The sequence below is a fragment of the Eptesicus fuscus genome, chromosome 13, assembly GCF_027574615.1.
Source record: "Eptesicus fuscus isolate TK198812 chromosome 13, DD_ASM_mEF_20220401, whole genome shotgun sequence".
Lineage (NCBI taxonomy): Eukaryota > Metazoa > Chordata > Mammalia > Chiroptera > Vespertilionidae > Eptesicus > Eptesicus fuscus.
Genome location: NC_072485.1, coordinates 82,523,008 through 82,549,162, shown reverse-complemented (window position 1 = coordinate 82,549,162; position 26,155 = coordinate 82,523,008). Strand labels below are relative to the sequence as shown.

The 26,155-nt window shown below is 66.1% G+C and overlaps 2 protein-coding genes across 2 annotated transcripts; one reads left to right on the top strand and one right to left on the bottom strand.

Annotated features, from left to right (window-relative positions):
• Positions 1–664: 664 nt before the first annotated feature.
• TMEM132A (transmembrane protein 132A) lies at positions 665–13,833 on the top strand. The gene is made up of 11 exons (XM_054725284.1): positions 665–947; positions 3,905–4,119; positions 4,288–4,506; positions 5,151–5,476; positions 6,731–6,880; positions 8,666–8,861; positions 8,945–9,088; positions 10,254–10,456; positions 11,525–11,801; positions 12,153–12,344; positions 12,690–13,833. Exons 1-11 carry the CDS (start codon positions 860–862, stop codon positions 13,722–13,724), a joined length of 3,045 nt encoding a protein of 1,014 aa, XP_054581259.1. The 5' UTR covers positions 665–859; the 3' UTR covers positions 13,725–13,833.
• On the bottom strand, positions 13,823–24,831 carry SLC15A3 (solute carrier family 15 member 3). The gene is made up of 8 exons (XM_054725285.1): positions 24,276–24,831; positions 21,705–21,994; positions 19,554–19,701; positions 18,299–18,409; positions 17,351–17,519; positions 16,001–16,159; positions 14,568–14,723; positions 13,823–14,107 (listed from the first exon to the last, which is right to left on the bottom strand). The coding sequence occupies exons 1-8, from the start codon at positions 24,822–24,824 to the stop codon at positions 13,953–13,955; spliced, it is 1,737 nt and encodes a 578-aa protein (XP_054581260.1). The 5' UTR covers positions 24,825–24,831; the 3' UTR covers positions 13,823–13,952.
• Positions 24,832–26,155: the final 1,324 nt, after the last annotated feature.

Genomic DNA, 26,155 nt, shown 5'->3' with positions numbered 1-26,155 from the left:
GGCCGGTGGAGGGCCTGGGCGGGTTTCTTTTGTCAGCTTCCCTGGAGATGCTGCTGGTCAGCGGGTGCCTGCTCTGGACCCTCCCAACAGCCTGGCCCGGAGGCGCCGGGACCCGCGAGGCCGGCCTTCTCTGGGGAGCAGAGGCAAGTCCTCACACTTCCCACGCCCACAGGCCTGTCCCGGGCATGAAACCAGCTGCCTGCGCCTGGAGTCCTCCCTTCCAGCAGGGGCCCAGGCCTGGTGGTGATGGTGGTGGGGGGGGGGCACATGGTTGTCACCCCCCCCTACTGGCCCCTTTCACCCTTTTTCACCCGAGGCTGCAGGGTCCCCCCTTGTCCTGGAATTCAGGTTCCGATTCCAGGGTCACACGCCTTTACAGGTGAGCTGCGTGGGGGGAGGGGAGGGGAGGGAAGGGGAGGGGAGGGGGGCCTCCTCCTCAGTCGGGAGCTTCTGAGACCGAGCGCACGACGCGTCCTGTCCCTCTTGGCAGCGGCGGGTCAGGCCCCTGCGGTGCCGTCTCCCGGGAAGTGGCCTTCGCCCCCACTTGGCGCTGGGGGCGCCCCGGGGTGGGGACGCGGAGGGCACTAGGACCCGGCGGGGCGGAGGGACAGCCCGCGGGCCGCGTGCCTGCGCTCCCGCCCACATCCCGCTCCGCTGCGCTGCGCTCCGCTCCATTGTCTGGGAGCTGCCCCGCGGCCGGGCCGTGCGGCGGGCGCTGGCGGCCGGGACTCCGCCGCGGGATCGGGATCGGGATCGGGATCGGGGTCCGCCGGCGCCTGGCGGGCGCGGAGATGCCGGGCGGCCCGCGGCCTGAACCGCCCGCCTAGTCCCGCCTTCCGTGGGGAGGACGCGCGCCCGGATGGAGGGGCGCGGGGCAGCGGCCCCCCGGGGACCCTGCGCCCCCGGGCTCTGCCTCCTGGTGGCCCTCGCCCTGGACGTCGTGAGAGGTCAGCGGGAGGGGTGGGCCGGGCGGGGGCGGGCGGGCCCGGGGCCGAGCCCGAGCTCCAGGGATGCCCGAGAGCGGGAGTCTGCGGGTGTCCGGACCGAGCCCACGGCGCGCCCCGAGTGCGGGAGAGACCTCACCGGGAGGCCCCCGCCCCAGGGCTGCCTTCACCCGCATCACCGGCACCCCTTCCCGACCCAGCACAGCCGGTCAGGCCCGCACCTCCACCGCCTCCCTCCAGCCAGGGCTCTGGCCCGGCTGCCCCGACCCGGGCGGGCGCCAGCTCCCTTCTCTGCCCTCGGAGCTGCACCCCGGTGGCTGCTAGCCCCGTCCCCCCACCATCAACCCACCCCCGCGGCGGGAAGCTGCCCCTTTGCAGGGCCCTTGGAGGTAGATATGCGGCCGCTCTCCCTGCCCCGGGGAGTTCCTTGACCTTGGAGTCCCAAGAGATCGCCCCATCCGTGCCTTCCTGGCGCTTAGGCAATCCCCATCCCTGGAGGGGGCAGCGGCTCCCCTTGGCATGGGCCGCGGCTGTAGGTGGATGATGCCACAGAAGAGTGGGGCACAGTGAGGCATTCTCCACCCCCCGCCCCCACCCCCCACCCCGCAAAGCTGAGATCTGGATGCGGGAAGTCCGTGGGAGTCAGGCCTCCCAGCATCTTGTCATTATACCGGCAGTGGAGCAGCAGGAGGGAGGGAGCCAGGGGCTGCCCCTGGGAGCCAGGCACTCACCTGTTACACTTGGAGGGGGGGGGGTGGTAAGTGTCTCAGACACATGCTCAGTGATGGGGAGCATCCTGAAGGAGGCTGAAACCATCAGGACCCCAGCCCAGCAGTGGGCTGGGAGGGAGCGGCTCTGAGGCTGCTTTCAGCCACCTGCCCCCCTCCCCGGGGACCCGCAGGAGCCAGAACCCTCTCACAGCGAGGAGCCGAGCGCCTGTCACGTCCATTAGCAGCCACCCTGCTCCACACGCCAGTTTGCAAAGGCCTCTCCTTCTCCCGGGCCACCAGCGCCCGTTCTGCAGGTGCCGGAGCAGAGGCTCCCAGAGTTAAAGGACTGGCCCAACCTTCCCCGAGGCCGAGTTAGGGCGTAAATGCACGTCTCCAGGCTCCTAGGACGTCCGCTCCAGGGAGAGCTGCCCAGCGTGTGATCCGGGATCAGCCAGACAGGCCCCGGGTGATAAACAGGAAGATAACCAATTCAGAGGAGGCAGCCGGGGCTGCACAGAGCAGAGGGGAGGGGTGAGAGTGCAAGCAATCAAGGAGGGCTTCCGGAAGGAGGCGGCATTCTCTGTTGGCCCTGAAGGGGGAGGGAGAGACCCAGAGTCTAGGGAGTGAACACTGCTGCAAGCAGCACAGGGTGGAGGGAGAGGTAGAGCGTGGAGGCAGGGTGGTCTAGTGGTTGATGCCTGGGCTCTGACTCCCAGCTCCACCATGCACCAACCGTGGGGCCCCAGCAAGTACTTAACCTCTCAGCCTCATTGTCTCCAGCCGTAAAATGGGATCAGCCCGGCCGGCGTGGCTCAGTGGTTGAGCGTCGACCTATGAATCAGGAGGTCACAGTTCATTCCCAGTCAGGGCCCATGCCCGGGTCGTGGGCTCGATCCCCAGTCGGGGGTGTGCAGGAGGGAGCCGATCAATGATTCTTTCTCATCGATGTTTCTATCTCTCCCTCTCCTTCCTCTCTGAAATCAATAAAAAGAATTTAAAAAAGAAATAAGCATAAAATGAGATTAACAGTCATAGAACCTAGTTCTCAGTTGTTACAAAAACTGAAAGTTAGTACATGTATGTAACGTGTTTTATTTTTTATTTACTTTAAAAAATATATATATATTTATATATTTTATTGATTTCTTACAGAGAGGAAGGGAGAGGGATAGAGAGTTAGAAACATCGATGAGAGAGAAACATCGATCAGCTGCCTCCAGCACACCCCCTACTGGGGATGTGCCCGCAACCAAGGTACATGCCCTTAACCGGAATCGAACCTGGGACCCTTCAGTCCACAGGCCGACGCTCCATCCACTGAGCCAAACCCGTTAGGGCTAAAAATATATTTTATTGATTTTTTTACAGAGAGGAAGGGAGAGGGATAGAAAGCTAGAAACATCGATGAGAGAGAAACATTGATCAGCTGCCTCCTGCACACTCCCCACTGGGGATGTGCCCGCAACCAAGGTACATGCCCTTGACTGGGATCAAACCTGGGACCCTTGAGTCTGCAGGCCGACGCTCTATCCACTGAGCCACACCGGTTAGGGCTGTAACGTGTTTTAAATGGTAGCCTGCACATAGCTAGTGTCCTAAAGTGTGAATTACTGTTGTTAGGCCTGACCGATAGTCAGTGGGGTACACCCCGAGTATGGTCTTGGTGGGCCTTTGTCCTGGTTATTCATACCAGACTCTCTTCCCGGCTCCTGTTCCCACCCACACACACACCCCTCGCACTCAGTACCCTGTTGGGATCGGGGTAGAAGGGAGCACGTTTGGGAAACTGGTGCAGAGTTGCCATGGTGATGATGGAGGAGGGGGAGGGACGTCCAGCCACAGCTGGCCAGGGCCTGGGGGCAGCGGAAGGGTCTCTGCTTCTGCAGACTCACCTGTTACCCGCTGGGCCCTGTAGAGAGCGCTGCCCCACAGAGCCTCGGTGCCGGGGGCAGTTACGTAAGGGCTAGGATGGGGGTGGAGGAGGGGCCGCCCCCCAGAAGGCTCTGCTGGAGGGAGAAAGGCAGGAAAAGGAATGGCGTGGGGCTGGCATCCGCTCCTGGGCTCTGATTCACATCCCGGCCGTCACCTGCTACCTGTGCTCCTCTTCGGGCCTCGGTTTCCTCGTCTGTGCAGTGGGGGGACCCTCCACGCTGCGGGCTGGGCCTGTGTAACGCTCCCTTCCTCCCGCCCGCGGCGCCGTGCCCCGCCAGCTCTGCAGCTCGTCCTCTCTGTCTCCCCCTCGCCCCTCAGTGGGCTGTGACCCGGGCCCCCCGGACCCCGTGTTCCTGCCGGCCGCCCTGGAGCTCCTGGACGCCCCGGAGCACTTCCGCGTCGAGCAGGTGGGCCGCTACCCGCCTGCCAACTCCTCCCTGGGCGCCCGGTCCGAGACCTTCCTGCTGCTGCAGCCCTGGCCCCGGGCCCAGCCGCTTCTCCGCGCCTCCTACCCGCCCTTCGCCACTCAGCAGGTAAGGGGGCCCCGGGGCCTGCTGTGTGCGGCTCGGGCCTGCCCCAGCCCCCTTTCCAGAGGGGGAAGCGGAGGCCCATGAAGGCTGGAACTGGGAGCCTGGCGTCCAATCTCCCCACACCACCCCCCCCCCCCCCCGCCGTGCTGAGCACCCCCATTCTCCCTGCAGGTTGTCCCCCCTCGGCTCGCCGAGCCCCACCAAAGGCCGGTCCCGTGGGACGTGCGGGCCGTGTCGGTGGAAGCGGCGGCCACGCCAGCCGAGCCCCACGCCCGCGTGCTCTTCCACCTCAAAGGGCAGGATTGGCCCCCGGGGCCGGGCAGCCTGCCTTGTGCCCGGCTCCATGCCATGCACCCCGCGGGCACGGCCCACCGCGCCTGCCGCTTCCAGGTGAGCGCTGGGCCCCCCAGGCTGGCCCTGCTGCTGTGCCTGCCCCGGGGGGGGGGGGGAGTCCTGGAGGGAGAAAGCGGGCTCCCACTCCTGGGAAGTGTGGGGTCCCGGACCACCTGACTCCAGTCTCCTCTGCTGCTCTCCCGGGACCCCGCGGAGGTTGCTCAGGGTCCCTTGCGGCGTTCAGTCCAGTGTGTATGATTTTGGGCAAGTAACTTAACCTCTCTGGGTCTCAGTCTCCTCCTCTGTGGAATGGGGCAGTAACAACCCCAGCTCACCTGGGGGCGGGATAGAGACCGAGTGGGAGGAGTGCCATGCCTGCGCAGAGCCGCCTCCGGCACGGCGGGCGTTATGGCCAGGGTGGCGTTCAGCGCTGCGATCCCACTGTGGTGGCGTCTACGCGGGAAGCCGCGGGAGAGGGGCGCATGTGGACTTTGGGGTCCTGAGAAACCTGAGCTGCAGTCAGGGCGGCCGGGGCCTGGGTAGGGGGAGGCATTCGGGTCGGCTCCTGTGGTCGCCTCCCGAGGCCTCGCCCAGCCCTGTCCCTGCTTGGCCGTGCCCCTGGGGAGTCGTCTCCGGCCCAGGCTGGCCCTGCGTGTCGGCTCTGGGCTCCTGACACGCCCCACGGCCTCGTGCATTTGCAGCCATCCCTGGGCGCCTGCGTGGTGGAGCTGGAGCTCCCCGCCCACTGGTTCTCCCCGGACGCCACGCGGGCCGAGCTGGCCTACACGCTGGAGCCCGCCGCCGCGGGTCCTGGGGGCTGCGGCCCTGGCGGGGAGGACCCTGGGGTGCAGGCCCTGCCGGTGGGCAGTGTGGAGCTGCGCCCGGCGGACCCCCCCCAGTACCAGGAGGTGCCCTTGGATGAGGCAGTGACTCTGCGGGTGCCCGATGTGCCCGTGCGGCCTGGCCAGCTCTTCAGTGCCAGCCTCCTGCTTCGCCGCAACTTCACAGCCAGCGTCCTGACCCTGCGGTGAGTACCAGGCCCCGAGGCAGGGCCTCTGCAGGCCGCCCGGGCAGGCGCTCCTCTGGGGGTCCTCACTAGGACCTTTGACTGTAAAACATGGGCCCGCCCACCCCGCCCACCCCTCCAGGCCAGGCACCGTGATTGCCCGGGCACAGGCCAGACCCGGCAGTGGGCACAGCCCTGAACTTGAAGGCAGAAGGAGGACCTTCTCGTCTCCTGGGTCCTTGGTCTAGTGGGGCGGACTCACAGGGCAGCTGGGAGGCTCCAGGGAGGGAACAGGAAAGGGCTTGGAAACTGGCAAGTGCAGTGCCTGGGCGTAGTGAATGCTCTGACGCCTCAGGAGGGGTACTGGCCCCAACCTCACTCATTTTCATGTTCTCCCGCTTGCCGCCCTTACCATGGGTCCCTCCCCTTTGCCCTGAACCCACACGGCTCCACAGAAAGGACCTCCTCTCTGTGTTCCTTCCTGCAGGAAGGTCCCCTAAAGCGGCCCCCACCCCACCCCGGTGACAAGGACTGGCCGCGTGTCGCTGGCCTCTTCCATATTTGGATTTGTGTGTGCCCTGCCCTCTGTGTCTCCGAGGTGCCTGTCCCGTCCCCATCTCTCACGTCCTCCTGTGCTCACTAGATCTCCCCTGGACTTACACTATCCCAGCCCCGCATCTCCACTCTGGAGAGAGGAGCCAGGCCTAGGGGCCCCCAGCGCCAGGGAAGGGGGCTGCCTGGGCGTGAGCTGGAGTGCATGCTCTGCTGAGGCACAAAGTGCGGCGGGGGCTGGGGTGAGGGGGTGAGGAAGGGACCCTCATCCTGCCAGCGGGGAGCTGCCTGAAGGACGTGGCATCTGAGTTGCTGGAGGCCTGGAGGAGAAGCTGGTGGGGCGGGCGGAAGGCCAGCCTGAGCCACGGCGTGGAGGCGCGGGCGGCGTTGTGTGTGTGGGAAAGAGCTCTGGGTGCAGCGAAAGCAGAGTGATGGAGAGCTGTCACGCTGGAGGTGACACTGGACCAGGCCCTGGGAGCCTTGAATGCCAGGCTTGGCCGTGACCTGTGGCCAGTGGAGTCGTACGTGGTCCTGGGGGGTGGGGAGAGCTACGTGGCTGACCTGCGCCGAGGCTGCGTCCTTCTGGCTTGGAGACGGCGAGGAGGATAGTTGGACCTGAACTCGGGGACGCCCGACGGGAGGCTTAGCCCCGTGTCTTCCCGCTGGACCCCGTCCACAGCGTGGCACCCACCTTGACAAACGGCATCTGCTTGTCCTCCCCAGCATCAAGGTGAAGAAGGGGCTGCACGTGACGGCTGCCCGCCCAGCCCAGCCCGCCCTCTGGGCTGCCGAGCTTGACCGCCTCAAGGGCTCCAAGCACCACACCACCCTCATCACCTGCCGCCGTGCTGGGCCCACAGGACCCGACGCCAGGTGGGTGGCTGGCTCCCCGGTGCGGGCAGAGGAGGGGGGGCTGCGGGCTGGAGACGGGCTCCAGGGCACAGGCTGCGCTCTGCATCGTCTCCCCATGTGAGCAGGCGAAGGAACAGACTCCTTCAAGGAATCAGTGTCCGCAGATAGAGCATCCGTCCTTTCACTCACTCATCCATTCATTCACTCATCCATTCGCTCATCATTCACTCATTCATCATCCATCCATTCATTCACTCATCATTCATTCACTCATCCATCCACCCATCCACTCATTCACTTATTCATTCACTCATCCATCCATCCATCCATCCATCCATCCATTCACTCATTCATTCATTCACTTATTCATTCACTCACTCATTCATCCATCCATCCATTCACTCATTCATTCATTCATTCACTTATTCATTCACTCATCCATCCATCCATCCATCCATCCATCCACTCATCCATCCATCCATCCATCCATCCATCCATCCATCCACTCATTCACTTATTCATTCACTCATCCATCCATCCATCCATCCATTCATTCATTCACTCTCATCCATCCATCCATCCATCCATCCATTCACTCACTCATCCATCCATCCATCCATCCATCCACTCACTCATCCATCCATCCATCCATCCATCCATCCATTCACTCATCATTCATTTACTCATTCATCCATCCATTCATCCATCCATCCATCCACTCACTCATCCACTTATTCATTCACTCATCCATCCATCCATCCATTCACTCATCATTCATTCACTCATCCATCCATCCATCCATCCATCCATCCATCCATCCATCCACTCATTCACTTATTCATTCACTCATCCATCCATCCATCCATCCATCCATCCATCCATCCATTCACTCATCCATTCACCCATCCATTCATTCACTCATCCATTCATTCATTCACCTACTCTTTATCCCCCCCAGCCACGTGCCAGGTGCAGTGAGTGTCTGTGAGTCTCATTCAGGTGGTGCCCAGCCCCCCAGTGACAGCCCTCACAGCCACCACCCCACCTCCCCCAGCACCAGACGGGTCCCTTTGGGGGGCTATTGCTATTCCCAAAGCCCAGCTGCACTTCATAACGTTTGCACTCTTCTTCCTCATGCCCTGAGCCTGGGTCAAGGCCATGGGCTTTGAAGCTACTGCTTGAATCCTGGTTTTGACACTTACTTGGGCAAACCAATTCATCTCCCTGCCACCCCCCTCCCCCCCCCACACACACCAGAGCCTCAGTTTCCCCACGTGTAAAATGGGGATAATACTGCATCCCTTAGGTTTTGTTAAAATGAAGTAAGATGCTGTGTAGCCAACATCCAGGCTAGTTCCTGGCATCTCGCGGGCACTGGGTCAAAGGAAGCTGTGAGGGCTATTCAGGGGGCCGTGTGCCGATTGTGGGGCTTGGAAGTGAGTCTTCCTTCTTGATAGAAATTGAGCCAGGTGCTTTACGCCACCCTGATGGCTGTGGAAGGCGGAGGGTCGAGTGGAGGAGGCCCAGGAAGGCAGGAGAGGCAGTGAGCAGGGGGGTGGGGGAGGGCTCAGGAGCCTCATGGGTCCTGCAGGGGCCAGGACTGGAGGAGAGCTTGGGCGCTGGGGCCAGGAAGCCTGGGTTTCATGCCAGCCCTGCCGCTTTCCCCGTGTGACCTCGGGCGAGTGATGTAACCTCTGAACCTCGGTTTCCTCATCTGTAAGATGGGGATGATCACAGACCCTCCCTCAGGAATCCAGAGCGCCTGGCTGCTAGCAAGCGCTCAGTCTCTCTCTCCTCTGCCAGCAGCCCCCGCGAGCTGTCCGAGTTCCTGTGGGTGGACTTCCTGGTGGACAACGGCACGAGCGGGGGCCTGGCCGTCACTCGCCCCGTCACGTGGCAGTTGGAGTACCCAGGCCAGGCTCCGGAGGCAGAGAAGGACAAAATGGTGTGGGAGATCCCGGTGTCGGAGCGGGACATACGCGCCCTCGTCCCGCTGGCCAAGGTGAGGGGTGCCCCCTCTGCCCAGCCAGGTGGGGGGCCGCGTGCGGCGAAGAGCTAGGGGCTGAGCTCCTCCTGCGCCCCCAGGCCGAGGAGCTGGTGAATACAGCACCGCTGACCGGCGTGCCGCGGCGGGTCCCCGTGCGCCTGGTCACCGTGGACAGCGGGGGCGCTCTGGTGGAGGTGACAGAGCACATCGGCTGCGAGTCGGCCAATGCCCAGGTCCTGCAGGTCAGTGGCACGTGCCCCTCCCACGTGAGCCCACGGTTGTGTGCAGGGATGTACACGCAGCTTTCCTCCTCACCCATCCCGGTCCCCACGAGACAGCTTCGTGACCCCGGGAACCTCGTGGGGGTGTTCCCACCACCTCCCCCCAGAGTCCAGTGGGAGCTCAGTGACCCCCGCCCCCCCGCTCAGGCCCTGTCACGTTCATCGCTGCGCTGGCGAGTGAACTGCCGTGGGTGAGGGGCGGGCATGTACTTTGGGACCAGACCGTTTCTGTTTGAGACCCTTGGTGATCAGCTAGCTGTGTGGCTGTGGACAAATCTCTTAACCTCTCTGAGCCTCGGTTTCCTAAGCTGTAAAATGGGAATGCCCTTTAGAGATGTTGCAAGAATGAAAAGCGGCCGAACGCAGTACCCAGCAGAACGCAGGGCCGAAGCCAGCAGGCACCGCTGTGGTAACAATTATGTGATGATGAAAATGACGATGATTATGGTTGGAGCCTCATCGTGACCCATAAGACAAACCGGGGGCTGGGCAACACTCCCCATCTTGACACTCTTTTTTTAAAAAATATATTTTATTGATTTTTTACAGAGAGGAAGGGAGAGGGATAGAAAGCTAGAAACATCGATGAGAGAAACATCGATCAGCTGCCTCCTGCACACCCCCTACTGGGGATGTGCCCGCAACCAAGGTACATGCCCTTGACCGGAATCGAACCCAGGACCCTTGAGTCCGCAGGCCGACGCTCTATCCACTGAGCCAAACCGGTTTCAGCAGTCCTGACACTCTTAAGGGGCCGCTCAGGCCTGCGTTTCCTGCACCCCGGCCTCCCGGGGGGAGGAGATGCCCGCAGTGGCCCTGGGCCCGTGTCTGAGTGGCTCCTGCCCACCTGAGCAGGTTGCCCCGTGGCTCCGGCAGCAAAGTCAGAGGCCAGCGCTAAGCAGGCAAATTTTGGAATTCAGACCCTCCTCTGTCAGCAGAAAGATTCTGTTGTCTGCAGATAGCCATTTCCCCAACGGCGCCCCACACGCGCCTGGGGTGCGGCCCCTCCGGGGAGGCGGGCCCTGGCTGCGGGCGAAGTCTTGCTCTGAGGACCTGCATGTCCGTGGGCGGGGTCAGGGTGCGCTCTGGTGCTCCCTGGCTTGGCCCACGCCCTGCCCTCCCACAGGTGTCCGAGGCCTGTGACGCCGTGTTTGTGACTGGCAAGGAGAGCCGGGGCGCTCGCGGGGTGCGGGTGGACTTCTGGTGGCGCCGGCTGCGGGCCTCGCTGCGGCTGACCGTGTGGGCCCCGCTGCTGCCCCTGCGCATCGAGCTGACGGACACCACCCTGGAGCAGGTCCGCGGCTGGAGGGTGCCCAGCCCGGCTGAAGGGTGCGTGGAGGCCTGGAGAAGCCGCTGGCCTTGGCGGAGTCGCTCGGGGACTGAGAGAGGGCCTGGGGACACAGCCAGGGGCCCGGGGACACAGCCAGGGGCCCGGGGACACAGCCAGGGGCCCGGGGACACAGCCAGGGGCCCGGGGACACAGCCAGGGGCTCGGGGACTGAGAGGGCCCGGGGACACAGCCAGGGGCCCGGGGACACAGCCAGGGGCCCGGGGACACAGCCAGGGGCCCGGGGACACAGCCAGGGGGCCGGGGACACAGCCAGGGGCCCGGGGACACAGCCAGGGGCCCGGGGACACAGCCAGGGGCCCGGGGACACAGCCAGGGGCCCGGGGACACAGCCAGGGGCCTGGGGACACAGCCAGGGGCTCGGGGACTGAGAGGGCCCGGGGACACAGCCAGGGGCCCGGGGACACAGCCAGGGGCCCGGGGACACAGCTAGGGGCTCGAGCTGGGGTCTGAAAGAGGCCCAGTTGCTTGTGGCTCCTTCCCCCATCCCTGCCCTTGGTGGCCCAGCCTTTGCCCATCATTGCCGACCTCACACTCTCCTCCTTCCCCACCTCCCGCACTTGGACAGTACAGACCCTTCTCGTATGTCATCTGCTCCATCATGTTTGGGGGCGGCCTGCCCCTGCACACCCCTCCCCTAGAAGGCAAACCCTGGAAGGCAGCTAGCTCACTGCTGTGTCCTCAGCGCCTAAGATGGCGCCTAGATCCGTCAAGATGGAGCTGCCCCACCAGAGCCCAAGGGTGCATGGCCTCAGGAACCTGAGCCCCGGGACCCTGCAGAGTGACCCTGTCTCCCGCATGGGAGGGGGCGCTCCTCCAGCCACCACCAGGTCCCCATTAGGAGCAGGAGGGGAGGGGGGGGGAAAGAGCAGCTTGATGGACAGGTACAGGCACCAATCAGGAATGGGGCCGGCACTCAGCGCCTGCAGGTGGAGGACCTGGCCCAACAGGGTGTGCCTGTGGGCGGGGTTTAAGAATGGGGCGGGGCCTCGCGGCTGGGGGCGGGGCCTGCGCTGACGCCCCGCCCCCGGACCGCCCCTTCCCTGCAGGGCGCCGGAGCCCGAGGCGGCGGCCGGGGAGGAGGCGGAGCGGCGGGCCCGGGGCTGCCGCCTGCAGTACCAGCGCGCGGGCGTGCGCTTCCTCGCGCCCTTCGCGGCCCACCCGCTGGACGGCGGCCGCCGCCTCGCGCACCTGCTCGGCCCCGACTGGCTGCTGGACGTGTCCCACCTCGTGGCGCCTCACGCCCGCGTGCAGGACCCGCGCGTGGCGGCGCTGGAGGGCGGCCGAGTCCTGGTGGGCCTGGAGCCCGGGGTCACCTCCATCGAGGTGAGCCGCTCCTCCGAGGAAGGCGCAGGGGCCCCAGCATGTTCGTGGGGTGGACGGGTGTGAAGGGTCGGAGCGGCCGGGGGGAAGGGGTGTCCCTGGGGGGGCCTGCGCCCAGCGGGATCGGGGTTGGGTGTGGGGGACCAGGTCTGGAGGGAGGAGGGAACTGTCTCCCACGTGTAGGGTTGGGGTGCAGGTACGTGTAGGGTCTAGTGTTAGAGCAGGGAGGGTGGGGAGCAGCCTGCGCAGATGCGGGGAGCAGACACCCGAGCCCTGGGTGGGGCTGCTGGGGTCGCAGAGGGGAAAGGCCGTCTGTGTAAGCGGGCCCCACCGCCGGCCCCTCGTCGCCCTCAGGTGCGGTCCCCCCTGTCGGACTCCATCCTGGGGGAGCAGGCGCTGGCCGTGACAGATGACAAGGTCTCGGTGCTGGAGCTGCGGGTGCAGCCGGTCATGGGCCTGGCCCTGGCCCTGAGCCGGGGCCCTGACCACCCTGGGGAGGTCACAGCCACGTGCTGGGCGCAGTCAGCCCTTCCCGCCGCAAAGCAGGTGACGGCTGGGGGTCGGGGCTACGGTCAGTCTCCCCAGGTGGGGGTTGAGGACGGGGTGGGAGGGTTTTTGGAGTGAGGACCGACTGCCCTGGGCGGCAGTGAGCTCTCCGTGGCCGGAGCGTGTCGGTGGGAGGTGGATGAGGCTCTAGCTGAGGACCCTCCTGATGGCTCGGACCCGGGGGCTGAGTGGCCGACAGGTGATTGACGCCCGTCCCCTCTCTCCCTGTGTCTGTCCATCTGCCTGTCTGTTTCCTCTCTGGTCCCTCCCTCCATGTGGCCTGTCTCTGTGGGAGTCGTGTGCATGCGTGCCTGCCCTCGCGTGTCCGCCTGTCTGTGCCCGCAGGAGGTGGCCCTGTCCCTGTGGCTGTCCTTCTCCGACCACACCCTGGCCCCCGCCGAGCTCTACCACCACCAGGACCTGGGACTCTCCGTCTCGGCCGAGGAGCCCAGCACCGTCCTGCCAGCCCAGGGGCGGGGTGCCCGGCTGGGGGTGGTGGTGAGTGGGGCGGGCACCGAGGCGCTGCCTCTGCATGTGTCTCTGCACCCGCCGGAGCCCTGCCGCCGGGGCCGCCACCGCGTGCCCCTGGCCTCGGGCACCACGTGGCTCGGGCTGCCTCCGGCCCCCACCCCGGCCCCTGCCCTGCCGTCGAGTCCTGCCGGGAGCTCCCCGGCCACGGAGGCCAGTGTGGGTGGCGGAGGGCGGGCGGCGGGCAGTGTGGGGGGCAAGTTTGAGCGGACAGAAGAGGCCGGGCAGGAGGAGGAGGAGGAGGAGGAGGAGGCAGAGGCGAGGGGGGAGGAGGGGGAGGAGGAGGAGATGGTCCCCGCCCCTCGGCGGGTCTCCAGCCTGGAGCTGGGCATGTACGCCCTGCTGGGCATCTTCTGCCTGGCCATCCTCCTCTTCCTGGCCAACGGGATCGTCTTCGTGCTGCGCTACCAGCGCAAGGAGCCCCCCGACAGCGCCCCGGACCCCGCCTCCCCGCAGCCCCACAACTGGGTGTGGCTGGGCACCGACCAGGAGGACCTGAGCCGCCAGCTGGACCGGCAGCCCCCTGGCCCCCTCGAAGGGGAGAGGGGGTGTCCCTGCGAGAGCGGGGGCGGGGAGACCCTAACCCTGGCCCCCGCACCCCCCGCGGGCACCCCCGGCACCCCCGGCGCCCCGGCCCGGAAAGAAGCCGGGGGGCGCCGGAAGCGTGTCGAGTTCGTGACGTTCGCGCCAGCGCCCCCGGCCCAGCCGCCCGAGGAGCCCGCGGGGGCCCCGGCCGTGCAGTCCATCCTGGTGGCGGGTGAGGAGGACATCCGCTGGGTGTGTGAGGACATGGGGCTGAAGGACCCCGAGGATCTCCGGTGCTACATGGAGCGGATCCGGGGCAGCTCCTGACCCCCGGCCCGGCCTCTGGCGCTCACCAACCCGTCCCCACCGGGCCCCTCCCACCCAGGCCGGCCCAGCCCTCTGCCGGCTCCCATCACAGCTCCTGGTCGAGAGGAAGGGCTCAGCCCTTATTTATGGGAACCGTTTCATCCCGATGTGGGCACAGAATAAAGGGAGAGGGAACCGCAGGCCTGCGCTGTCTGTGTCCGGTGGGAAGCAGCCGGGGTGGGGAGGGTGTCAGCCCCTGTCCCTGCCGGGGCCGCTCTGGGGGGCGGGGCCCCGCGCTGCCCTCTCGTAGCCACGGGAGATCCTCACGAACAGCAGGGCCGCGGCGACCTGGATGGCGGCCAGCAGGAAGAAGTACAGGTCCATCCGGCAGTTGTTGATGTTCCCTGGGGAGAGGGGAGGCTGGCATTGGGGCGGGCAGGGCCCCCCCCCCCCCTCCGAGCCGGCGGCGGCGGCGGCGGCGGTGGCGGCGGCGGCGGCCGCAGGGGCGCGGCCAGGAGGCGGGGGAAGGCCCTGGGCGGGTGGCCCTCCAGCGTCTGGCCGCCCTGTTCTTTCTGGGGCTGAGAACAGCTCAGGGCCAGCGGCCCCTCCACCGAATGGCCGAGTTCCAGCAGCAGGAGGGCACTGGGAGGCCCCCTGAGTTCCATGCTTCCCTTTGACAGTTGGGGAAACTGAGGCCCAAGGAGGGCAGGCCATGCTGGGGTGATTGGCCAACTTCAGCGAGAGCCCCGTTCTCTGAGCCCAGCCTGCTGTGGGTCAGAGCACTTGGCCAGCCACCTCCTTCCCAAGCCTCCTTCCCCCCCCCCCCCCCGCCCCACTCCTCGCTCCCAGGGCGGCCCCACTCACCCTGGTCCTCGGGGCAGTGCAGCCAGCCCCTTGGCAGGGACAGCAGAGCCACCAGGCCGGAGCCCAGCAGCGAGCCCACCCCCGACAGGGCGAAGAAGATGCCCATGATGGCGCCCTGCATGGAGCGCGGGGCCTCCGAGTATGCGAACTCCAGGCCTGCAGGGAGGAGAGGGGCTGAGCCAGGCGGCCAGGCCCTGCCCACGGGCCCCCCACCCCCCAGCCAGCCACAGCCTGGCTTTCCCTGGATGCCTGACGGCTCCGTGGCCATGACAACGTCTGTGCCTGTCACCTCTGCCCCGTCATCCACCCCGTGACCTCCCCATGGACACCCCCACGCTGTCCCAGGAGTTCTGGGTCCCCTCCGCCCCCACCTCTGCCGTCTTCAGCCTCCCTGTCCCCTGTGCTCTCTGCTCATCTTCAGTGTCATCACCAAGTCATTCTGATTCGGCCTCAGAACCTCTTCTAGTGTCTGCCCCCCTCTGGGTGCCCTCTGCCCCCCTCTGGGTGCCCTCTGCCCCCCTCTGGGTGCCCTCTGGGTCCCCTCTGTCCCCCTCTGCCCTGGGCCAAACCCCAGCCGCTCACTTCCGGCCCGGCCTCTGCAAATGCCTCTGAAACGCCCCCTCCATCCTCCTCCCACAGCCAGACGTCGGAAAGCTCTCTAGTGGGGTCCTTCCCTGCCCAGGTCCCTCGGGTGGGGCTGTTACCCTGCGGGGGGGGGTAACCCCAACATCCAGGCTCCACCCACAGGACCTGCGCCTGCAGCCTCCCCCACTCCCTGCAAGACTCCGCTCCTCGCTGCGCTGCTCCCCAGCCGGTGAGGTCCTTGCTGCCACCGCCGAGTTCCGTCCCCTCCCCACCTTGCCCCGGCTCCCCAACACCCCAGGTCACTTCCACAGCACCCCCCGGGCTCACTGTTCAGGAGACTGTTCCCCCCACCCCCATGCCACGGCGAGTCCCGCCCCGCCTCCCCCTGCGCCTGCAGCTGAGGGGGCCGGTTCCTGGGCTCACTGGGGAGCCTGGCCAGCCCTGAGCCCCCAGCCCCCAGCCCGGCCCGGGAGGCAGACATGATTGCATTATAACAGGCCCGCCCTGTGTGCGGGGACAGGTGAGGGGAGGCCCCGTGCCTCAGGCGGGGCACTGGAGGGGCCTCGGAGGGAGATGGCACTGCGGCTCAGAACTGAAGGGGAAACAGGAGTTCACTTTCAATCTGAGGGAACGGCAGCCGGGACGGGGCAGCCGGGGACGGGGCGGCCGGGGACACACGGGAAGCGCGAACGGGAAGTGCCTGATTCACCTCAAATGCCCGGGAACCCCCCTGGGTGCACGCAGCCCCTCGGCAGGCTGTGCCGGGAGACCTCTGACCGTGAGGCACCCCCAGGCCGAGCCCGTCGCCGTCACCGGCCCGAGCGAGTGCAGGGGAGGGCCCGGGGCACCTGGGATGCTGGCGAACATCTCGCTGATCCCGATGAGCAGGTACTGAGGGGTCTGCCACCAGATGGACAGGGGTGCCGCGTAGTACACGCTGTCCCCGATCTGCTGGGACACCGTCTGGTTGTGGTGGATGTATTCTAGACGCTCCATCTCCAGGAATCCTGGGTGGGAGAGAAGGGGACTCCGGCTTAGCCCCTGGCAGAGCTGGGCACCCGCCGGGCCTTCACTACGTAGCCAGTGACTGACTGGGCAGCGGGCGAGGAAGAGAAGACTGGCCTAGGGTGTGTGTGTCAAGATTTGGGTTCCAACTCTTCCCTTTTTTGCCTTGGCCGCCAGGAAGCTCAGAGCTAGGCTTGGCACGCAGTAAGAGGAACAGCTCTTGTTAATCAAGAGCCCGCTGTTGCGAGGCATTTAATACCCATCCTGGCAAGCGCAGAAAGAGAGATTTAGGCGAAGCCACCCGCCCAGAGGCACACAGCTGATAAGGCATCGGGCCTGGATCTGAGCCGCGGGGTGCGGTTTCAAAGCTGGCCACTTTCCGGGGCATCGCGTGTCCCCTCTCCTGCAGCAGCCCCGTCGGCGTTCAAGTGTCTCTCCTTCCCCTTCACGGCTTCGGAGGCAGCACGTGGAGTTGGCTCCCGTTCTGGCCCCGCCACCGACTGGCGTGTCACCGGGCCAATCACCTGACGCAGCGGGCAGGGCTCAGGTGCCCTGTGAATGCGAGGACGAAGCAGGACGAAGTGCACTAAGCACATCGCTCGCAGGGGACCCATCCCGTTCATGAATTGCTCTGGCTCCTCCGTGTGAACCAGGCCGGGTGATGGGCGCCCTGCGGACTTCCTCTCCTCTAACCTGCGCAGCATCCCGCGCGGCCGCACCCCGCGGGCAGAGCCTGGCCCACGCCGGCTCGGGACGGACGGCTCTGTTTAAAGACGAGGCTCAGAGGCTCTGAGACACTTAGGTGACTAGTGGCAAACGGCGGAGGTTTGTGTGCCAGCATGGAAGGCTGCCTTACCTGAGCGCCTTTTGAATAAGTGGCTTCAAATACTTTTGAAATGGAAGAAGGAAGAGAACAAATAAAAACTTAAAAAAGTATGTTCCCCGGTGCTACAAGAGGCTGCGTGTCTGGAAAACCCAACGTGTTCAGCGCCCAGGGCAGCGCGCACAGCTGTGAGTGAGAAGGGAGAATCCGGCCCCGGGGAAGCCTCCTTCCGCGCCCACCCTCTGCGGGGGGACCTCGGTGGGGGGACACTTGGCCCAGGCCCGGCTTCAGCATCAGCCTCGGTGAGCTGGCCGCGCCCCGCCCCAGCCCAGGCCGCCGCCCTCGCCCTCCCCTGCGCACGGCCACACACCTGCCACAAGGACGGAGGCAAAACTGAAGCACATGCCCAGCGCCATCTTCTGCAGAGCGGAGGGGAGCAGCCGGCGCCGCAGCAGCCAGGGGTCCAGCAGGCGGTCCTTCACCGGCACCAGGATCAGCAGCACCACCACGTTGGCCAGGAGGAGCCAGGCCTCCGGGATCTGGGCACGAGGGAGCCAGGAGAGGCGGCTGGCAGGCCGAAGGAGCTCTGGGCTGGGGCCCGAGGCCGGGACCCCGGCCTGACCCATTTCCTGCCCCCCCCCCCCCGCCCCCTGCTCCGGGAGGCACACTCCTCAGCTGTGTAACTAGGGGTGGGGTTGGATCACGGTGGCAAACAGGTTCCTCTAACTTCTACCCATTGGTAGCGGCTGCCTGCCACATTCACCAGCTCAGCATAAAGAATGCCAGGATCGATTAGTGATGTCTGCCGCCTGCCACATTCACCAGCTCAGCATAAAGAATGCCAGGATTGATTAGTGATGTCTGCCACCTGCCACATTCACCAGCTCAGCATAAAGAATGTCAGGATTGATTAGTGATGTCTGGCACAGGCAGCAAATGGGGTAGGGTGGCTGAGATGCCATTCGCCTGCCAGCTCTGAAGGCCTTTCATTTTGAGTCAGATGCCATGCGCTGGTTAGGAAAGTCCTGGTGAAAGGCAGGGTCCCGAGAGGGAGAGGAGGAGCTGAGGGGGGACAAACCGGGCAGCGAGCCGGCTCAGAGCAGCAGGGGGGAGTGCACTGGCCTGACCTCTTTGGAGCAGCTGGGCATCCAGAAGGGTGGCTGGGGGGTGGCACAATCCGCCCACCTTCCAGGTGCCTTTCCCGGGCCCCGAGGGCACCCTGCCGTGGGGCACGGGGAGTGCAGAGGCCGCTTCTTTCCCTCCTCTTCTAGGGGAGCCCGGCCTGGCCTGACCCGGGCAGCACACACCACGCCCTCACCTTGTAGCCACTGGCCGGGGCTCCCAGCGCCACCGAGCTGTTGCTGGGGTAGTTTGGGAAAATGTTCGGGATGTGGAGGTGAAGACCTTGGAGGACATATGTGGATTGCATCTGCAAGAGAGACGGAGGTGGAGCGGGGCAGAGCTGGCCGCCTCACGCCAGCCGGACTCCCGGCTCCCAGGCAGGCAAGGCAGCCCAGCACAGGGGGCCGGGCAGGGTCCCACCCGCCTCGGGGGGCAGTGACCTCCCGCCCGCCTCGTTCCTCAGAAGCAGGCTTGGCCCGGGCTCCATCGCAGAGCGGACGCAGCTGGGGGACGGCTGTCCAGGGCGGCACGGGGCAGGCGTGGCTGAGTGCCGCCGACATGGAAGCAGTGACACGGCTGTCCTCTGGGAGGGCTCAGCGAGTCCCCAGGCTGACCCTCCGGAGTGGCTCTGCACCTGAAGACGGCGCAGGCACTGCCCCTCTAGATGCTATAAAATGGGAGGCCCTGGTGCGCCCCACAGGAGGGCCTGAGCGGGGGGCGGGGTGGGGGTGGCGCTGGCTGCGGGCAGCAGCTATTTATCAACCGGTGTGTCAATATCCTGACCAGCGGTACGACAGAATCAGCCATGGACACAAACACACACACACACACACCACACACACGTGCTCTCACGCACACACACGTGCTCCTATGCACACACAAGTGCTCCTACGCACACACAAGTGCTCTCATGCACACGCACACACACATGCTCACACGTGCACACACGTGCTCACGCACACACCTGCTCACCTTTGCCGTGGGGCGAGGTGAGAGGCAGAGGCCAGTGTCCTCTGAGCAGCTGATTCCGGGAGACACTCCCCCCGCAGCCCCTCTCAGGGTCTGGGGTGGGACTTGGGGGTCTGTACTTTTTATTTATTTATTTTTGGGGGTCTGTATTTTTTAAAAGCTCTGGGGGGACACTGAGGCCAGCCAGGAGGGGACCCACACTCTGCACTGAGCTTGCCCCTCGCTGGCTGTGGGGTCCGGGGCAGCCGACGGCGAGCCCCAGCCTCTGTCCATGCTCATTCGCACGAGGCGCCGAGGCCCAGAGGGACGGTCCCCCGAGCGCCTCGTGTCCACCCCCGGGGGAGGGGGCTGACTAAGGACCACGCCCGCTGCTCACGTGGCAACCCTCCCCCTTTCCGCTGCCCTGGGCTTCTCGGTGAGAGAGGAAACGGCGAGGGGCCTGGGAGCCCGTCCCCCAGAGCCAAGGGCGGGCGGGCGCTCACCTGGAAGTACACCATCCAGTAGGGCACCAGGGTCACCATGACGGGCAGGAGCCTGACCAGCCCCCGGAAGTTGGCGACGTCCTGCTGGGGGGAGGCGCCGGGCTGGGGCGGCCTCTGCTCAGGCAGCAGCTGGGCACCCCCAGGGTCCCTGTGGGCAGCGGACAAGGTGGGGGTGTCATCCCTGCACCGTGGCCCCGGCTTCCCCTCCTAACAACCCTGCCCCCGGGCCTCGGTGACCACAGCCCCCCTCCACCGCCACCCCCGCTCCACCCCACCGCTAGCGCCATCACCAGCCCCCGCGTCCTCACGGCCACTGCCCTGGGGAAGGTGACCAGTCGCCATGCCACCCTCTCCGTGTGGTTTTGTCCCCATGCTGGCGCTGCCCCCCCCATGGCCACACCCCTCTCCTTGGCAGCGAAGGCGGCTGTGAGGCCCGCCCCGCCCCAAGCTGGCCCCGGGCCACGGAGCTCGGACCAGAGAAGGTGGGCGCGGGCGTGAGGAGTGTGGACTTTGAGCGTCAGTTTGCCATGGGGCCCAGGACCTCCCAGCCCGCGCCCGCCCCGGACAGAGGCCTCTCAGATCCGAGGGGCCCAACCCCCCACCGCTCTCTCCAAGTCCCCCCTCAACGCGACAGACGGCGCCCTCCCCGCGTGGCAAGGAGGTAGGGAGTGGAGGGCACAGTCCTGAGACTCAGGACAGACCGGCCACGGGCTGGTGACCCTTCGCCCTTCGTCACGAGAGGTTTCTGACCCGTCTCGCCCAAGAGCCTGCCTCGCTGAGATTCTAAAAAAGGCGGCCGGGTGGCGTGGCCATTTCCCGGTGCCCAACGCCAGCTTCCCCGCTCCCGGCGGGCGAGGCCACTCGGCGGCCTGGGCCGCCCTTTCACTCCCTCCTCGCGCCGCCCAGACCCCTCGGCGCGAGCAGCTCCAGCCACAGCACGAGGCCACGTGAAAGGAGCCGAGGGGCCTCGCCGGCAGCAGCATCGACTGCGCCACGTGGGGGGCCTCCTTCCGAGTCCCCGCATGCCCGCACCCCTGGCGACATCACGGGAAGCAGAACTGCCTGGCTGAGCCCGGCACCCGGAGCGGGGAGGGGAGGGAGGGGCTGCTTAGCCGCTAAGTTCCGGGCGGTCTGCGGCAGCGATGGGTCCTTCAATCAGACTCGAAGGCAGTGCATGAGGTTGGGGTGCGGGGAGGGGCAGGCTGTTTCCTTTTAGACCTGCTGACAGGAGCCACAGCCCCCAAGGCCCGGACAACTTTGCTCCCATCCGTCGTCGGCTAACGGCTACCGTAGGGAGGAGAGGTGGGGGAGCCGCAAGGCCAGTGCAAGGGCAAGGCGTGGGCAGGGCCCTGTGGCCGATTTCTTAGCCTTCACAGCAGGGATAGGGTTACGGGCATCATACCCAACAGCCTTCCCGGGACATCATCCCGCCGCCATCACCACTCTGCTGCCACTGCCACCACCACGCAGGGCGTCTCGTCACCGTGGCTACTGACACCATCACCCCAGCTGCATCTCTACCATCACCATGGCTACTGACACCATCACCCCAGCTGCATCTCTACCATCACCATGGCTACTGACACCATCACCCCAGCTTCATCTCCACCGTCACTGTGGCTACTGACACCATCACCCCAGCTTCATCTCCACCGTCACTGTGGCTACGGACACCATCACCCCAGCTGCATCTCCACCGTCACCGTGGCTACTGACACCATCACCCCAGCTGCGTCACCACCGTCACCGTGGCTACGGACACCATCACCCCAGCTGCGTCACCACCGTCACCGTGGCTACGGACACCATCACCCCAGCTGCGTCACCACCGTCACCGTGGCTACGGACACCATCACCCCAGCTGCGTCTCCACCGTCACCGTGGCTACTGACATCATCACCCCAGCTGCATCTCCACTGTCACCGCCAGGACCGCGAATGCCCTCGCTACGGTCGGCCCCCCGCCCATCCCGCCAGCACCGCCGCCGTGGCCTCCATCGCCGCCCTCAGTCCCAGAGGCGGCCCCGGCCCCTGGAGATCGGTCCCCCTAAAGGGCTGCCGGAACGTGTTGCCACCGGGCCACGGCGTGTCGGGAGCAGAGGGCGCTTCTCCGGGCTGGATCGACGGCCGCCCTCAGCCAGAGCCCCCTCACCTGGCAGAGTGTCGGCACCACAGCCGGGGACAGCAGTTCTGGAGAGCGAGTCTGAGCATGGAAGACACCTGGCTGCCCGCGGGGGGCTTGGTGACGAAGACGGGGGCGGCGAAGAGGAAGACGAAGAAGGCCAGGCCCACGCAGGCCACGGGGAGGCCGTACCCCACCAGGAAGCCGATGTTCTGCTGGACGAAGGCCACCACCAGCAGCGACAGCACCGCGCCCACGTTGATGCTCCAGTAGAACCAGTTGAAGAAGCGGCGGTTGGCATGGCGGCCAAGTTCCAGCACCTGCCGGCGGGCGTGAGAGCGTGAGGGCCCACGAGGGCCGGGGGCCCCCTGCCGTGGCGTGCTCCCTGGGCCGCACGCCCTCTCCCTCAGACCACTTCCTGAGTCTGTGGGTGGGCGTTCCGGCACCTTCCCATCCCGGGCAGTGAGCAGATGCTCAGTAAACATTTGGTGGCTGCACGGACAAACCCTCTTGTTGGGCGTCAGCGGTGAGCGGCCGTGGGGGCACAGCTGTTCCTTCATGCCCAGGGCGCACGTGGCTTTCTTACCGCCGCCACGCAGGGCGCCGGGCAGATGCCCCTCTGCCACCTGGTCCTCTGGGCGACTCCTCCCTCTGTCTCTGGCTGAGCACCCGACACTAGCACCCACTTTGTACTCAGAAAAAAGCCGACCAAGACCTCAGGTCTGCCCACGTGCTTAAACGTGATGCACGCATGTTGCCGCGGGAGCGGGCAGGGGGCTCCCCGAGCGTCTCCCTCGCCGCTGGCGGTGGCAGAGTTTTCCACGGTGGCCCGTCCCCCCATCCTGCCTCGCCCCCTGCTGATCTGTGCCCAGCCAGACGGGGCTGCCCTCCTCAGGGAGGCAGACATGGCCCCCAGGGTGGGAGGGAGTGGACATTCAGGCCCCCAGCAGGGCGGAGGCTGCAGCTCTTCACCCAGGATTCCAACCGATCGCAACGGTCAGGCCCCAGGCCCTTCCGGCTGCGGCCCGGGCCCGCCCAGACCCTGGTCCCAGATGCCCGCTCAGCAGGTCTGGGCGCGGCCTGGGCACCTGCATTTCCAAAAAGCAGTGAGGCCTGGAGGTCACCCCTCTGGATAAATGGTTCTGCTCGCTGTTAACCCCTCGCCCGCTCAGGGACCCCCACCTCCGACGCCCTCGCTCTCCTGTCACGCTTTGCTTTCTGCAGTTGCACTGGGGGAAGGCACGCGTTTTCTTCCTTTTCCAAATGTGAACCGATAGGCCCCAGAGATGCACGTAAAACGGCCCCCCCGCCCGAGCTGGTCTGGCCAGTGGATCGGGCGCCGGCCTGCGGACGGAGGGTCCTGGGTTGGATTCCGGTCAAGGGCACGTGCCGGGTTGGAGGCTCGGTCTCTGGGGGTGCTGGAGGCCGCCAGTCGAAGATTCTCTCTCATCATGGATGTTTCTCTCCCTCCCTCTCCCTTCCTCTCCGAAATCAATAAAAATGTATTTAAAAAAATGAAACGACATGGACTCCCTTGGAGATTCTGAGCGATGGAGGGGGCGGCGTGCCCCTCCCGGGGAATCCGTGCTGAGGACTCTCAAGCTGAAAACCGAGTAAGTCCCCCTTGGCAAGGCCCCTGGGAACGGCTGGTGCGGGATGGTGGGTGCCCGCTGGATGCGGCGATTCCCTAAAAGAGGCCCCTTTCATGATGGCGGACACGCAGCTGGAGGCGTGAGAAGACCGGGGACAGGAGGACACGCCGTCAGCGCAGTGACGGGGTTACACCCCCGGGAACCATTCGGCCGCTGTCCCCTCGGTTGAGGCCGAGTCTCCTCGCCCGGCGGTGGTCACATTCTGCCCGTCCTGCGTCTGCTTTTGCTCACGAACGCCGCGCGTGGCTGTTTCCATCGTGTTCCACATCATTTACAATTATTGCCGAATACCCCGCTGACGTGGAAGGCACCTCGCATCCAGGGAGCCAGTGTTACTGGATGTCTCCCCGCGCCCGCTCTGTCCAAAGGGGCCAGGGGAAGGCTCAGGTGGAGACACCTGCCCGAGTGGCCTGGCGAGTGAGTGGCAGCGCTGGGATCGGACGAGCCGGCCCGGCTCCACCTCGGGCCTAGCTGGCGGGGGGGCCCTGACCCCCAGACCCTGTGCCACATGAAGGTGGGGCTCCCGTGAGGCCTGCGGTCCACCACCCTGCCCGCTCCTCGGCCTGCTCTCTCTGTGACCGGTTCAGGGCGATTCATGTCCGGAGACCTCACTGTGCCCATCTGTAAAATGGGCACAACAATACCACCTGCCGCCTGGCTGGTCAAGAGGGTGAGATGCGCTGAAACACTGAGAGGCACCGAGAGAAAGACGGACAACTGCGGGTTAATGACGATTGTCGGGGTGCCGTTGTTAGAGTGAGCACCCCCCCCCCCCAGTTCTTTCAAACAAGGAAACTGGCCCGGATTGGGGAAGTGGTTTGTTTGCTGGAGGTCACCCTGGGAGCCAGGCCCCCCCCCGCCCCCACCCCTGGGTCTCTGCCCAGGTCCCTGTCTTTCCCTCCCCTTGCCCAGCCCTCCCCCCCCCAGGGCACGCCCTGCGGCCACTCACCTGGTCGGCCCCGAAGGAGGTGAGGTTGCTCCTGACGGAGCTGGCGGCCAGGGCGAGCAGCAGCAGGCCCCCGTAGAGGGTGGGCGCGCAGTACGGGGCGGGCGCGGGGCGCGGGCAGCCGGGCGCGGGGCAGGCGGGGACGACGGGCGCCTGGGGCAGCTCCCCGCAGAAGGAGCGGCGGCCGTCGGGCAGGGCGGTGGCGGGCAGCAGGCCGCAGGCCGCCAGGTAGAGCAGCAGGCTGAGCGCGATGGCGCGGAAGCGGCCCAGGTACACGTCGGCCAGCCAGCCGCCCACGGGCGCCAGCAGGTAGGAGGCGCCCAGGAAGACGAGCGCCGCGCGCGAGGCCTGCCCGCCGGCCCAGCGGAAGCTGGCGCTCAGGTAGAGCACCAGGTTGCCCGCGACGCCGAAGAAGGCCGCGCGCTCCAGCGCCTGCACCAGCAGCACCGCGCCCGCCGCCGCCCGCCGCCGTCGGGGCCCCGGCCCGCGCGCCAGCAGCGCCCGGCGCTCCCCGCGCCCGCGAGGCTCCTCCGGGACGCGCGGCCCCGGCATCCCGCGGCCCCCGCCCCGCCCCCGCGACCCCGTTCCTTCCCTCCCGGCCCGGCCCCCTCCGCTCCCCCCCTCCCCACCCCCAATCTGCCTTCTCGCTCCCCTCCCTTCTCCTTAGCGCTCTCCCCGCTCGGCCGCCCTTAGCTGTGCCCTCCCTTGGGACTGAACCTGCCCCCTCTGGGCAGGGCCTCCCCGGGCCCCTCGGCCGTCCCCTCGGCTGCCGCGACCTCCCGCCGGCCTCTGCCAGCCCTCCGGCCCCTCGCTCCCTCCCTTCCCCGCGGTGGCCGCTGTCACGCGGTCTGCGGCTCAGGAGAAGTGAAAGCCTGGGTCCCGGGTCCCAGCCGCCAGCTTTCTAAACATTTCCCTTCGCCCCTGCCTGCCCCGCCCCCCAGCCTGGAGGAACGGGCCGTTTTCAGTTTCATTTCCCCGACGCATCCTCTCCCAGCCCCGTCCCCGCTGGAGTGCGGGACCCCAGAGGCCCTGAGCCTGGGGTCCCGCCGCCCGCTTTGCGAACCGGGGACAGCGGCCGGGGGAGGGGGAAGGGGGGAGGGGAGGGAGGCAGGAGGGGGGTTTTTGGGAACTGAACTAGGGGGAACCCTTGCGGCCCCAGAGGGACAGGGAAGCTCTCAGAACGCAGTTCAGATTGTGCAAGTGCCCGGCCAGGAAGGAAGCCGCCAACCCCAGGACGCGTGTGGCGCCATCGGTACCCACAAACGGGTTGAGATTGAGAGGGGCCGGACCTCAGACGGAATCAGAACCAGGCCTCAGCACGCCCCTGCTCAGAGCCTGCAGTGCCCCCGGGGTCAGAGCCAGCCCTCCCCGCCAAAGCCCCCCCAGACTGACCCCTGCCCTCCTCCAGCCTCTGGGCAGCCCCGGCCCCCCAGGTCCAGCCACGCCGCCCTTCTCTCTGCCCCTCCCCCCACGGGCTGCGCTCCTTCCCGCCTCAGGGCCTTTGCATGGCCGGCTGCTGCTCTGTATTTAGGTTTCAGCTGAAATGCCTCCTCTTCAGAGACCTCCCCGTCGCCCATTCTAAGTAGAGCCAGATGGATTCTGGCACCTTCTCTCTGCCACATTGTCCTGATTTCATGGCTTCAGGGCACACAGTGCCCCTCCAGTGGCTGGCTTACTTCCTCCCAACAGGACAGACCTACGTTCTCTGGGGTCTTGTCAAACGTTTCTCTTTAAGACTTTATTTTTTTAGAGCAGTTTTCGATTTACACCAAAATTGAGAGGAAGATACCAAGATTTCCCATGCACCCCTGCGCCCACACGCGCACAGCCTTCCCCTTCTCGACGTCACTCAGCCGGGGGTACCGTTTCTTCTCCCGTCGTCC

Bases quoted from the DNA above. Each gene is read 5' to 3' on its own strand.
- SLC15A3 (XM_054725285.1), bottom strand. From the start codon at position 24,824: ATGCCGGGGCCGCGCGTCCCGGAGGAGCCTCGCGGGCGCGGGGAGCGC. The intron at 21,995-24,275 runs GTGAGTGGCCGC...GCCCGCCGGCAG, and splicing joins CCTCCTTCGGGGCCGACCAG to GTGCTGGAACTTGGCCGCCA. The intron at 17,520-18,298 runs GTGAGGGCGTGG...CCTCGTGCCCAG, and splicing joins CCCCGGCCAGTGGCTACAAG to ATCCCGGAGGCCTGGCTCCT.
- TMEM132A (XM_054725284.1), top strand. From the start codon at position 860: ATGGAGGGGCGCGGGGCAGCGGCCCCCCGGGGACCCTGCGCCCCCGGG. The intron at 948-3,904 runs GTCAGCGGGAGG...CTCGCCCCTCAG, and splicing joins CGCCCTGGACGTCGTGAGAG to TGGGCTGTGACCCGGGCCCC. The intron at 9,089-10,253 runs GTCAGTGGCACG...GCCCTCCCACAG, and splicing joins CCAATGCCCAGGTCCTGCAG to GTGTCCGAGGCCTGTGACGC.